Source organism: Triticum dicoccoides, chromosome 5A (assembly GCF_002162155.2).
Source record: "Triticum dicoccoides isolate Atlit2015 ecotype Zavitan chromosome 5A, WEW_v2.0, whole genome shotgun sequence".
NCBI lineage: Eukaryota > Viridiplantae > Streptophyta > Magnoliopsida > Poales > Poaceae > Triticum > Triticum dicoccoides.
Genome location: NC_041388.1, coordinates 553,996,473 through 554,009,498, shown reverse-complemented (window position 1 = coordinate 554,009,498; position 13,026 = coordinate 553,996,473). Strand labels below are relative to the sequence as shown.

Here is a 13,026-nt window from a genome sequence, read left to right as displayed (position 1 = left end):
TGTCCACAAATCATAATGTATTAAATCAAAAGGAGCATAAGTTTTGCTAAAGGAAGAGGGAAAAGGCAAACGGGGTTGGCGGCCAGGTTGACAAGCACTACATGGAGAGTGAGGAGCCTTATTACAATCATGAAGAAAATGTTTAGACAGGGAAGAAAATGTGTGTGCGCCGGGATGCCCAAGGCGACGATGCCACAAGTCCGAGGGGGTGGCTACGAGGAGAGCGGACACCGGTGCCGGTTTATTGCCAACGAAGGGGTAGAGATCGCCGTGGCTAACGGAGATCATGAGAACTCGTCGAGTGCGAAGATCCTTCACAAGAAAACCACACGGATAAAATTCAATAGAGCAAGAATTATCTTTAGTGAATTTACGATCGAACAGAGATGAGGCTAGTGACTATGTTGGGGGAGACAAGAATGTCAGTGAGACGAAAATCATGAGGTGAGAGGGTGGTAGAGCCCGTGTCAGTGACAGGAAGATGATGCCCATTACCGATAACAATGCTAGAAGGTAAATGCGAAAATGAAGAACTCAACGAGGTCAGGTTACCTTGGGTGCCTGTCACGTGCGAGGACGCGCCACTGTCGAGATACCACTCGGGTGCTGGGGACGTGGCGTAGCCGCCGTTGCTGAAGGCGGCGTTGAGCATGGCGAGGTGGTCCCACGATGGCTGTGGGGGCTGATAGTACGGAGTGGACGACACCGGCGAGGGCGTGAAGGCAGGGTACACCTGGGCGTGGGCGCCGGGTCGGGGCCCAAGAACACCGGCGGCGTTCGGCGGGATCCAGCCAGAGCGGGGCGTCAGGAGAGCCATCCCGTACGGGGCGAAATACCCCGTGAAGGGAGAGAACTGAGGCGCCTGCGAACCGCACCCGGAGTGGTCACCGCGGCCACGGCCACGACCGCGCCCGCGCCCGCGTCCACGGTCACCATCGTCACCGGAGCAGTCACTGCGCCCGCGGCCAGAGGGGTTGGACGACGGATGAGGGACGTCGGGGGCGCGATCATAGGAGCGGTCGGCCGCGCGATCGCCCTGCCCGCGACCACCAGAGGATCCGGCCGAGGAACTGCCGCCCGAAGAGCTGCCGCCCTCCATGGCAAACGCGGAGGCGCCTTCCTCAGCCGCGTGTTGTGCCTACGACTCCTCCGCGGGGACAACACGGGAGAGAACGGTGTCGAAGGGGATGCCCTGGTTGCCGAGGACGACGCGGATGGTGTCGAGCCGCTTGTCAAGGCCGTGAAGAAACTGCGTGGTGAGATCCACCTCGGTAACGGCGTGCTCAATGTCGGCGAGGGCGTCGGTGAGGAGTTTCAGACGGCGGGCGTACTCCGACACCGAGAGATCACCCTGCTTGAGGTTGCGGTATTGGCGGTTGAGGATCATGAAGCGGGCGTCGCGATTGGCGAGGAAGAAGTCTTTGATCTTGTGCCAGAGGGCGTAGGTGGTGGTGGCGCCAACAACGTGGTCACACATGGTGTCCGAGAGAGTGGCATAGATCCATAGAACGACATGGGCGTCAAGCTCAAGGTATTGTGACGGAGCATTGGGAGGGGGAGGGTGGTCGAGGAGGTAGGAGACGCCGTAGCGAACGAGGACCATCAGAAAGAAAGTCTTCCACTTATGATAATTGTGATTGGCAGGATTGAGGAGAAACTTGATGTGGTTCGTGATGTGATCACGGAAAATAGGGTGGGGAGCGGCAGGGGCCGGCGATGGCGTAGGGGAGGAGCCGGCGGTGGTGAAGAGGGGGGCAAACTGGGAGGCCGTGGCGGGGAAGGAGCCGCTGAAGAGGGTTGGAGACGTGCCGAAGACGAACGGAGGGGTGGTCGGGGCGGTAGCCAGGGAGGTGCCGGCGGCAGGCGCCAAGGAGGAGGAGGAGAGGGTGCCCGGCGATGTGGCCAAGCTCGTGGCGGCGGAGAAGGAGGAGGAGGTGTCGTCCGCGGCCATGGAGAGGTTCCTGGCGACTGATACCAAGTTGGAAAGTGTTTGTGTAATTTCCCTTGATTGATTCTGTTACACATGAGAGTATACATAGAAAGGGAGAGTATACATAGAGAGGGAGAGAGAGTCCCGAGAGTTGAGGCACGCAGTCCATGCGGGAGACCTCAGATCCTACAATCTACTTCCTCCGTTCCTAAATATTTGTTTTTCTAGAGATTTCAAATGGACTACCACATACGGATGTATGTAGACATATTTTAGAGCGTAGATTCACTCATTTTGTTCCGTATGTAGTCACTTGTTGAAATCTCTAAAAAGACAAAAATTTAGGAACGGAGGGAGTAGGATCGATACAACGTAACAGAACAACGTTACAATGTGTACAAAAATATACAACTTAACACTTTCTGCTGGACAGTGGAGTGGGATGGTTAGGCGCAGCTGCCATAGACCATCAGGGCTATGTATTCTTGTCGATTGGCAGCCGGCTGACTGTCTCGGGGAGTGTGGAGGAAGCGGAGGCGAAGGCGGTTATGGCAGGTTTGCAGTCATTGGCCACTGTCTAGAATGGACCGATCGAAGTGGAGCTGGACTGCAAAACTGTTGTTGAGTACCTATACGAACAGGAGGCGTGCCTTGCCCCTTGCTATGCTGTGATTCAGGACATCAAAAACCTGCTGGCCGGATTTGCCTCGCACAAAGTGGTCTTTGTGGAAAGGAAGAGCAATGAATTGGCTCATGAGCTGGCGATCGAGGCTGACAAAACTTTACAGAAGATGCTGGCACAATATTTAGTAGATTCTGAATATGTTATATATTCAGAATCTTCAAACATGCAGCTGGCTGAAGGCGCAAAGGAAAGTGCAGAGAAAGAGCTAAAGGAATGGCTACAGCCTGCAAGTCAGGTAGGCCATCAAGAACCAAGTTACGACACTCTTTCGCAAGTTGTCTGTGCTGCATCAATTAAGATCGTCCCTTTCGCACCTAATCAAAATGTTAGGAACACGCATTCAAGTACAACCGCAAGTTCCAACTAAGCCAGCCTCTCATCTGTTAAAGAAAAACTATTGACAAGTGCAACTATATAGGCACATGGTTTCCTTCAAACTTCTTCAGTAATACTACATATTAATATGAACTATGTTAAAGGATGTGCCATATTCAGACTCTACAGAGTTCCTCTCGGACATTTCAGAAGCTAAGCTAGTAGCTAAGTACAAAGAGCAAATTTATGGCTGAGTGCCATTGATGGCACCGTGCAGCTAGCATTGTAGCTGTGGCAGTGCCCATCAATGGAGCTCAAGAACGCCCTCTCAACCTCCTCAGAGGCCTCTCTCCTGACCAGGCACAAGACGTACTCCATCACCATGGCATCGCAGGGCAGCGTGATCCTGCCTCCATCGCTGCCGCTGGTGAAGCCAAACTCCTCCTCGGACATCCTCAGGAGCTCGGTGAAGACCGTCGTCCCGAGGTACGCCAAAGGGACCTCAAACCGTTCTCCGTCGGCGTGTACACCACACAGTGGCCCTCATCAGCAACCATAGACGGCGCTGTGCTGCAGCATTCGTCGTCGGATGTGTTTGAGGCATGCTGCCGGCGGCGGGCACCGGCTCCGGCAGGTAAAATCCGCTGGAACTTCTTGGCTAGCTGAGCAAACTTATTTGGGTGGATCATGGTTGAGTCTGATATTTTCTTGGCTGGCTAAATTTCAGTTTGGCTCTGAAAGTCTAAAGGTGTGGTGTAGATTGTGATGTTGCTTTGTACTCCCTCCGTTCCAGAATAGATGACTCAACTTTGTAGTACAAAGTTGAGTCATCTATTTTGGCACGGAGGGAGTAGATGAGATGAAGAAGTGTGTGTTGAGCAGGCCATGGATTTATTGTAGAAGGAAGAGAAGGGCTCAGGGCAGTGGGTAGTGTGTAGCTATCAGCAAGAGCGGTGGGCAGGGGACAGGGCCTTGACCCTTGAGTGCTCTCCATGCAGTGTTGTTGCAACTAGCTACAGACAATGTGATGAATGATTTTGATGAGATTTTCAAGCACCATCCATATCTGAAATGTTGTTCGGTGAGAGAGCCCCATGGGGTCCTCGTGCCATCTCCCCAGAAAACCGATCACCACGGCTAGCTGTACAGGCAAGGCATCCAACCCCAGCTCGGCAAGTGCCAAACACTTGGCCCCATGGGGTCCTCATGCCATTTCCCCAGCAAACCCATCACGACGCGTGTAGGCGAGACGTGCAGGCCAAGCTCCGGCAAGTGCCAAACACTTGGCCCCAGCAGAACCTGATCTAGATCACATCATGGCACCTCCAAACCGCAGCACCACATGTAGCATTGCACATGGCATTGCCTCCTGCCCAACCATCACACACACTCCACCTTGCTTTACCCCTGAGCTATAAATCCATTGCTAAGCACCACCATTTCTTCCACAGACAAAGACATGAGGAGGAAGAGGCTCACCTTGTCATCATCAACGTCTGCGGAAGAAACCAAAGGGTCTTGTGGCACATCATGCTTGCCAGTGGCCGGCAAGGGCCGCTGCATCGTGTACACTGACGACGGCACGAGGTTCGAGCTGCCGCTTGCGTTCCTTGGCTCGACGGTCTTTGGTGAGCTCTTGAGGATGTCCCAAGAGGAGTTCGGCTTCGCAGGTGTTAGCCATCATTTTGGTGTCTGCAGCTCCTGATTACCATTTACAGAGTCATAGGGATATAGAAAAAAATAAGGAATTTTGATCTTGCAAGTGAAGAAGCAAACAAGGAAGGTGAGCAGTAGTTAGAGACACTGTTCTTTCAATGTGTATATGAAAAAAATTCAAAGATAAAATGATCGATCACAGATTTGTTGGACCTAAGCACGAAGCATTGTTGAAAACATTTCTGCACAGTTATATGATCTCAGATCCAAAACTAGTACAAAGGAACATTGGCGTGGGCTGGAAAATATTCACAGATGGAGAAGGAAACTGACCTTTTGTAGAAAAGCTGCTGCGTTTTGTTCAACCAAAGATAATACTGCTGAATTATATTTGAATCAGACCAGAAAACCTGTGAATGTACAGAAACAGAGGGTACTGAGACATTTTCCTTTCAGTGTATATATATATATTAAATGAGCTCATCCACATGACCACATCTGTGTTTGGCCAAACTAAATATAACTAGTTATATCCCTGTCATGGACAATGCAAGTAAACTATTCATGATTTCAGGTCTAAGGAATGAGCCTTGCGTTGCAACTTACATTACCAGAGTCCTACTCCCTAGAGATGGACTCGAAGTCAATTGGAAAATGCAGTAGAGATACCAGGAATGGATGTCACATGCGATGCTAGAAATCATGCAGACCGTGAGATAGGGAGCTGTCAGGCAACTTGCTAGATTTGCAACAATCAAAGCACTGCTGAAGCAACCAACAAACACCTAGCATGCAGCTGCAGCTGTAAGTGCAAAGAATACACACCCAAAAGCATATGTGGTATCCCACTGTGAGGCTGGCTCTTGACCTCACCTATTCAGAGATGATTGCTCTATACCTCTGCCCACTTCAGCACCAAGAACTATAGTATGCAGTTGACTGCCCAGCCACTAGTCCACTAGCTTTGCCCCAAGTGCCATATGGCCCAGCCATATCTGATCTGAATCTCACTGCCTCCCTTCGGAGCGACTGTTGCACACACCAAATTCATGGCCTTGTCCCCTGCCAAATGCTAAGATGTTAAATCTCAGTGCTTCAACAACAGTCACAAAACAAGCACCGCTGAGCAGCAACAAACCTGACACTAGAACCGAGAACCAGCCATGATCTTGTTTTGCTGTAATAGTCCAGAACTAAATTGCATAGTGTTACATAACTTTTACGTGCTTAATGCTTCATCAGCATTAAGATCTTAGTTTTTAAGATATGCAAACAAGCTCAATTCTCTGTCTAGTTAGATCAAACGGTTACTGGTCAACTTAAGAGAAAAAATCGTCACACCTTCAGCGGCATTGTTACCCCATTTCAGATATAAAACCAATCAGAAGGAAACTGTTTACCCCATTTCAGATGTAAAACCAATCAGAAGGAAACTAACAACCACAATGGGAAAATAATGTTACAAATGACACAAGACTGAGATAATAATAAAAAGACAAGACCAACGAGAAGATAAAAAGAGTGGACCCACAACAGATAAGTACTCAAGCTAAGAAGCAAAGTGACTCAATGACGCACAGTAAAATAGCAACCTCCAGAAAGATAAAGTTGTCTCTTGCCAAATAGGCATACATCTGTTACACTCGTTAGCCGTAGCTTATGACTCCAGTACTCCCTTGCTACCCTAAAAAGCTCATCTCATTGAAAGAAATACACCATGATCATTTCAAATAGGCTGATTCAACTGGCAACGAAGTAGTCATGTCATCACCTCTCTCTTTCTGCCCTTCTCTTGTAGCCAACAATGCCGGCACTTACCCTCGAGATACAATATCTCACAGTTGTCAATTCTGCAAACTAGAGACTTCTTGTCATCCTCGATAGAAAGTAGAATGCCTCTATCTCTGCAACTTTTTCCCCATCACCATTAATCAGAGCTTCTTTATATGATTGCAATGCTGTGACAAGAACAGAGTGAGTTTCTTCTGTGCCCACAGGGTCATCATCCGCAACATTGTCTCAAGTAACTTTGGTTTCCAAATCCTCCTGAGACATAAAATGACTTCAGTGTAAGTAAGGATTCAAGTGTTTGTATAGACAAATCGTAGAAGGTCATAGATTCCAATGGTACAACACAGATCTTTAGAAAAAATAGTACGAGACAGATTTAATTGGCAACGAGTGAAGCAATGGAAGTGAAATGAGATGTGTAAAATGTAAATACATCAAGGCCTTATAGTGGTCAGGATTACAAAGCATTGTGTAGACAGTATTTTAATGGAGAGACATTCTAGCCTAAGATACTATCAGTGCACAGATATCATATAATCTGCAATGACCACATGCAAAAAAATTAAATATTGAATCCTTGTATAAAATCTGCAATTGAACACTTGTATTATGAGTTACACAACATAGTGCTACTGTGACTAGAGTAAGAATTAAGTCATTGCTCTATAACCAACTCAAAAACAATTGACCAGACTTGTACAGACTCTTTTTCTATCAATGCATCGAGACGCAAGACTTTTTGTTTTCTCACGAATAAATGCTAGCAAAACATGAAACTGAAGGCAGATTTTCACACCTATACAATAATCAATTGATCTCAAGTAACTTAAATGCATATGATGCATGGACCAAACGCCAGGGGGAGAAATTTTGCTAGTGTCTTGGAAGCATGGGCTCACCTTGTTGCATACCAAAGAAGGTGGCCACGCCATGATGTAGGGATGGACACTATGATCAAAGAACTTGTTAACCTTGTCTGTTTCCAGGCACAAGGATAGGCAGCAGCACTTGGTATACCCATCATAACAAAGATACAGGTACAGAAAATCACCTATGACCTCCGCAGGATGCACAATGACATCATGATACTCTTCTGAACACATAGAGAAATCAACAAATTCACTCAGTGCGAAAATCTTGTGCAGCATCCATTTCTCAACGCCGTCACCATCGGCTCTCCGAAACCAAACAGCGAGCATTCCTTTGCTTGCAAGAAGGTGATCTATGAAAACCAAAGATAGCCTCCCATCCTTGGTCTGGCCAAGCTTAAATTCCGTGGAGCCCATATCTTGCAAGGGTGGCGGCAAATCCATTCGAGATAACTGCAGCGTCCCAGTGTCGAGGACGATTATATATGGTTGACTAAAGTGTTTCCAGTAAACTAATCTATCAAATTCATTCAGCGGCATAGCAGTGGACTTATCATCCCCAGGCTGCGGCATCGAGGTGTCCACCCACGAGAAACACTGCCACTCCCTGCTGTCCGATGAGAAGACAGAGAAGCGGGCCAGCGTCCTCCGCCGCCGCCTCCGGCGACGAACACATACCACACGGAACAACCTCCGGTCCTCTTCCGAGAAGATGATGCGGAAATCAAGATAGTAGGGGTCGCAGGCCTCCTGAGGCGGGTAGGGGAAGATATGCAGCACCTGCGTGAGGGGGTTGTAAGCAGCGATCTGGTCGGTGTTCTCGTTGTGGAGGAAGACGTAGCCGGAGCAGCAGCCGTTGAACGCCCACCTACTGTCGTCACCGTCCTCCGATAGGCGGGTGAAGAAGAAATCGGAGCCGCGGACAGCAGCGGCGAGGTCGGGGTCGGAGCGGCTTCGGAAGGGGATGAAGGCAGGGAAGGCGGTGCGGCAGGGGTCGGTGAAGTAGCCAAGGAGTTGTGGCGGGTGGAGCGCCCGGAAGCGGCGGCGGAAGGCGGGCAAACGGACGGCGCGGAGGAAGGTGCGGCAGGCGAGGGCGGCGCGGACGAGGCTCGGGAGGGAGGGGAGGCGGACGAGGATCTCGCGGAGGAGGTCGTCGGTGATGGAAGTGATGGTGGTGGCGGTGGCCGCTGGATCATACTTCGCCGATGCCGGCGACGGCGCCGGCGCCGGTGGCTCTACTTGGGGGGGCATGTCTGCCTAGTTCGATCTCCAGCGGCGGCGGCGCAGTTCGGCTCGGATTTTCCTTGAGAACGGGATTACGGAAGGTAACGGCAGACGCGTGGGCTGTGCGGCAAAAGGCCGGCCCACTAACTCGTCGGACGGCAAATGATTGGGTGCTGCTCATCGCATAGTTTTTGTTTTGGAGGCATGGCTACGTGTTTAGTTACTCCCTCGGTGATTCTCGAAAAAAAAAGTTACTCCTTTCGTCCGGCAAAAAGTGTACATTCTTCACCGGACAGGAAAAGTATACCTAAGAGAGTCAATTAGGGCATCTTCAACAGTCGTAAGATAAGTGTTGATAAATTTGCCACATAGGACATAGTGATGATGTTGCATGTAATAAATGTAGAGAGAGAGAGAGCAAAGTTGTATATAGATTCACCGATAACCTTTGCACAAGCTTCAAGGTGAAATCGGTTTCCCTCCTTTCCGGTTTACAAGGCTTATCTCAAAATTTTAGGCCCTGTTTGGTTCATAAGTCCTAGGACTTTTTCTAATCCCAACTAAAAAGTCTCTAGTCCCTAAAAAGTCTCTCTCTGTTTGTTTCCAGGAACTAAAAAGTCCCTAGTCCCTCCCTAGAGGTTATTAAATGACATGTAAAAGACCATTTTACCCCTAGTATACAGAAAAATAACAACCAAACAACACCATGGGGCGGCGGGGCAATGAGTGCAGGGAGGGGCATTGTTGAAAAAGTCTTAAAAAAGACTCTCTTTGAGAGTCTTCTTCATTTAGTCCCAAAAAGCAACTTTTAGTCCCTAGTAGTCCCTCGTGTTTGGTTAAAAAGTCTCTAAGATGGACCTTTTCTATCCCTACACCAAAAAGTCCATGTAAACAAACACCCCCTTAGTTTTTTCATTTTATAAGGCTCAGTTTGGTTGTTCTCCATCACAAGTTCAGATTCTAAAGTGCGTTAAATCATTGAATGCAAGTATTAAGAGAAAATTGACCAATGCATGTACTTTATGCATGCATGCATTGCAATTAGTGCATTGGTAAACTTATTTTTTTTAGAAAAACAAGAGCATTAATTGGGTGCTTTTGCAAACTACAAAAAGTATTCCACCACTCACCATCTACCTTGGTTGGTGAGATCTTTGAATTGAGACCTATAAACCGGAAATGAGGGAGTACCTTAGATATAACCTATTGAAGTAGTTGTATGATAGCTTGTTAGTTGATGACATGGACATTTTATCAATAAGACTAACATACAACATGTTGAAGATGCCCTTAGCACTCAAAAAAATTGCTTAAATAAATTAGTACTAAAAAAGTCAACTAATTTGGATCGGAGCGAATATGTTTTTTAATTGGAGGCATCCATTGTAGGTGCATGCTTATGATGAACAAAGTTCATTCCTTGCGTGCCAGATTCTCAACACCAACATGAAGAAATTTAAGTGCCGCCCTCCTGGCATATTCATATTGCATGTAAAATCCATTATGGTCTGATGTGTTCCATACAACTTAGGCTAGTCATAGTAGGAGTAACTTAGCTAGTAACATAGCACACTTCAAGAAATTTTTGCTTATGTGGCAAGTATATTAATGAGAGGTGGTAACATAATATGTTACTGTAACATAGCGCTTCCTAAAACAAAATGAGTATACAAGCTAATAAATGAAGCCATCTATGATGCTACTATTATATTACTTTGCATTATAAAGGTAGTAACTTAAACTAGTGTCATATGCATGACACTAGTCTAAGTTACTCCCCACTATGACCAGCCTTATATTCAGAAGAGACCAACAATCTGCCATACGGAGCCAAAGTTCTCTTGCATATTTGCACCTGCACAAAAGCGTGGAAGCGTGTCTTATCCATATCACAGACAGGGCAAATGTCAGTGACCTCCAACAGACAGGGGGAAAGCTGAAGAAAATGAAGAAGTCGTCCGGATGTTATGTAGATTTCTTTCTTGCCTCCCGCGCTTCGCTTTCCCCGTGTTTGCTTTTGTTTCCGTGATCAAACTAGCTTCATGTATGCTCCCTGGTTGAGCTGGCTTGTAATGATACCTTTAAAATAATTTAGCCTAGATATCCTAGCTTCGTTGCCTGTCATGCAAGGACACTGCTACTACTAGAACTGGGTTTTTTATATGAAATCGGAGAGGGCAAGCCTCTCTTTTGCTCAAATAAAAAAATCCATGTTGGCAAGGAGTTTGGTGGTCACCCGCCAGACAAAGATGCGAACTTTGTGCAGTGCACTACATTTCCAAACGGTGGCCCAGACACAACGGACATGGATCCATTGACTGGTCTCTGCCAAGTCATGCCGTAACTGTAGGGAAGCCAACAATTGGATGCAGGATTAACAGACCAAATCAAGCACTGTAGCAAAAACTGTTGGTGAGTTCTCGTAGACCGAACACTGTAGCTCAGGTGTTGTTCACATGGACCTGTCCACAGATTCTTGATTGTATGGTGTGGAGAGGGGGGCAAGTTACCGTACTGTTCACTTGTGGCTGGTGACTAGCAAGTCACGGGATCTCAGTACAGACGCCGTAACTGTCGGGTGAGCGGTTGGACGAAGTGATATTTGAATTTCTCAATTTTAGATTTTGGGTAAGCCCATGCAATCTCAACGGGGTTGGTCCCCAACGGTAGGGTGGAAGGAGGAGTGTCATGAGCATTGGCCGCCAATGGTGTAGTCTTCACTATAGTGATAGGTACACCACCAGGGTTATAACAATGCCATCCTTACCTTAACCACCTGATCAATGAAAACATCTAGGTCAAATTTTTGTTTAGCTAGCTTTTTAGCTAAATTTGGGGAGCTAAATATCTTATCATCTTTCGATGATGCATCACTTAGCTCTTCGATATTAGCAACCTCCTTCTCCCCATCCTTGGTCATCTCGCTCTAGGGAGGTTAAGCCATAAGAATAGATCACGGGACTCTGATACCAATTGAAAGGATCGAGATGGACCTATAGGGATGGTGAATACGTACAATTACAAAATTCAATTACTAAACAATATGCGAAATATGAAAGTGATCCTAACAGTTGCAAATGTGATTAAATTGCTTAGAAATATAGTGAACAACAACAATGTGGTGAGCAAGCAACACTATTATTGTTGCAAATGCAGGGTCTAGTGACTAAGGTAAATCACTAGTAGACATATAGGATTAGGGATAACTGAAGACACGAAGACAACGATGTATTCTGATGTTCACTTTCTTTCAGAGAAGTTAATTACCGTTGGAGGAATGGATGTGTTACCACAAAGGTACATCGATGCTACGAAGGCTCGTTCTATTCTCCTTGGGATATCACAACGAATGCGATTCCCAACCCCTAGCAGTAGACCTTGAGGGTGACCTTCAAACCTTCACAAACTTTCCAAGGGTAATCGCAATAACGATTTCACACTGGAGCACTCCTATCACCTAGGAATTTTTCAGCGGATGCACCTTATCATCCAAAAAGCATCCCTGGATATGACTTAACATAATTCTCTCTCCCTTGTCCAATGGATAGTTCAAGGAAGAATTCGGCATTACATTTCGCGGAAGAAATAACCCAGAAGATCCCACAGGAATTAGTGTATCGATAATGCAACAGTTCTATCAAAAAACAACAAAAAGATATACTCCTCAAAATTAAATGTTGTGAGCATCCTTACATCCACAATCATCTACTCAATAATCATATATATCAGCACTGTCAGCTGTACATACTGGTATGAACATCCATGCGCAAAATTAAATGAACATATCGTGGGAAGGCATAATCCTATTTACTCCTCATTTTCATATCAAATGATCTCTCGCGATAGTTAATTCTGCATCTAGAGTAGTGATTTTACGCACAAGAGACTTGCTCTCATCCTCAATCGAAAGTAGTAATTTCTCTATCTCAGTGACTTTTGCCACATCATTATTAATTAAAGCTTCTTTGTATGATTGCAACGCTGTGGCAAGAACAGAGGGAGTTCCTTCTGTGCCCACAGGACCATCATCCCTCGCATCGTCTCCGGTAACTTTGGTTTCTGAATCTTCCTGGGACATAAAATGACATCGGCGTAAGTAATGATTCAAGTACATCATTTCAGCGGAGAGAAATTTTCAAACTAAAATAATCGGCACAAAAACTACATGCAAACCATTGAAATATATAGTCCTTTCCCTGATATACAATCTGCAACTGAACACTTTGTACCATGAGTTATGCATAGCAGAGTTACTGCAACTAGACTTAGAATTAAGTCATTTTGCAGTGTAATCAACTCAAAAGCAATTGACCAGACTTGCAGAATATGAAATCGATGGCAGATTGTCACAGCTATACAATAGCCCCAATGCTCTAAAGTAACTTAACTGCAGCATCTCGAAGCACATATGGGCTCACCTTGTTGCCTATCAAAGAAGGAGGCCACTCCATGATGTAGGGATGGATACCGCAGTCCAACCTATGATCAAAAAGCTTGCTTACCTGCTCTGTTTCCAGGCAGAAGGATAGGAGCCACCCGGTATACCTATCGTACTT

At 46.7% G+C, this 13,026-nt stretch overlaps 1 protein-coding gene and 1 pseudogene across 3 annotated transcripts; both read right to left on the bottom strand.

Annotated features, from left to right (window-relative positions):
• Positions 1-3,012: 3,012 nt before the first annotated feature.
• Positions 3,013-5,045, bottom strand: LOC119302750 (annotated as a pseudogene).
• A 1,103-nt stretch (positions 5,046-6,148) lies between these two features.
• On the bottom strand, positions 6,149-8,535 carry LOC119302749. Of its 3 annotated transcripts, XM_037579806.1 has the most exons (3): positions 7,429-8,535; positions 7,277-7,325; positions 6,149-6,632 (listed from the first exon to the last, which is right to left on the bottom strand). In XM_037579806.1, exons 1-3 carry the CDS (start codon positions 8,495-8,497, stop codon positions 6,518-6,520), a joined length of 1,233 nt encoding a protein of 410 aa, XP_037435703.1. In that variant the 5' UTR covers positions 8,498-8,535; the 3' UTR covers positions 6,149-6,517. The 3 variants fall into 3 exon arrangements, with proteins under 3 accessions (XP_037435703.1, XP_037435702.1, XP_037435704.1); XM_037579805.1 differs by having other exon boundaries at positions 7,277-8,535; XM_037579807.1 differs by lacking the exon at positions 7,277-7,325.
• Between the last annotated feature and the right edge of the window lie 4,491 nt (positions 8,536-13,026).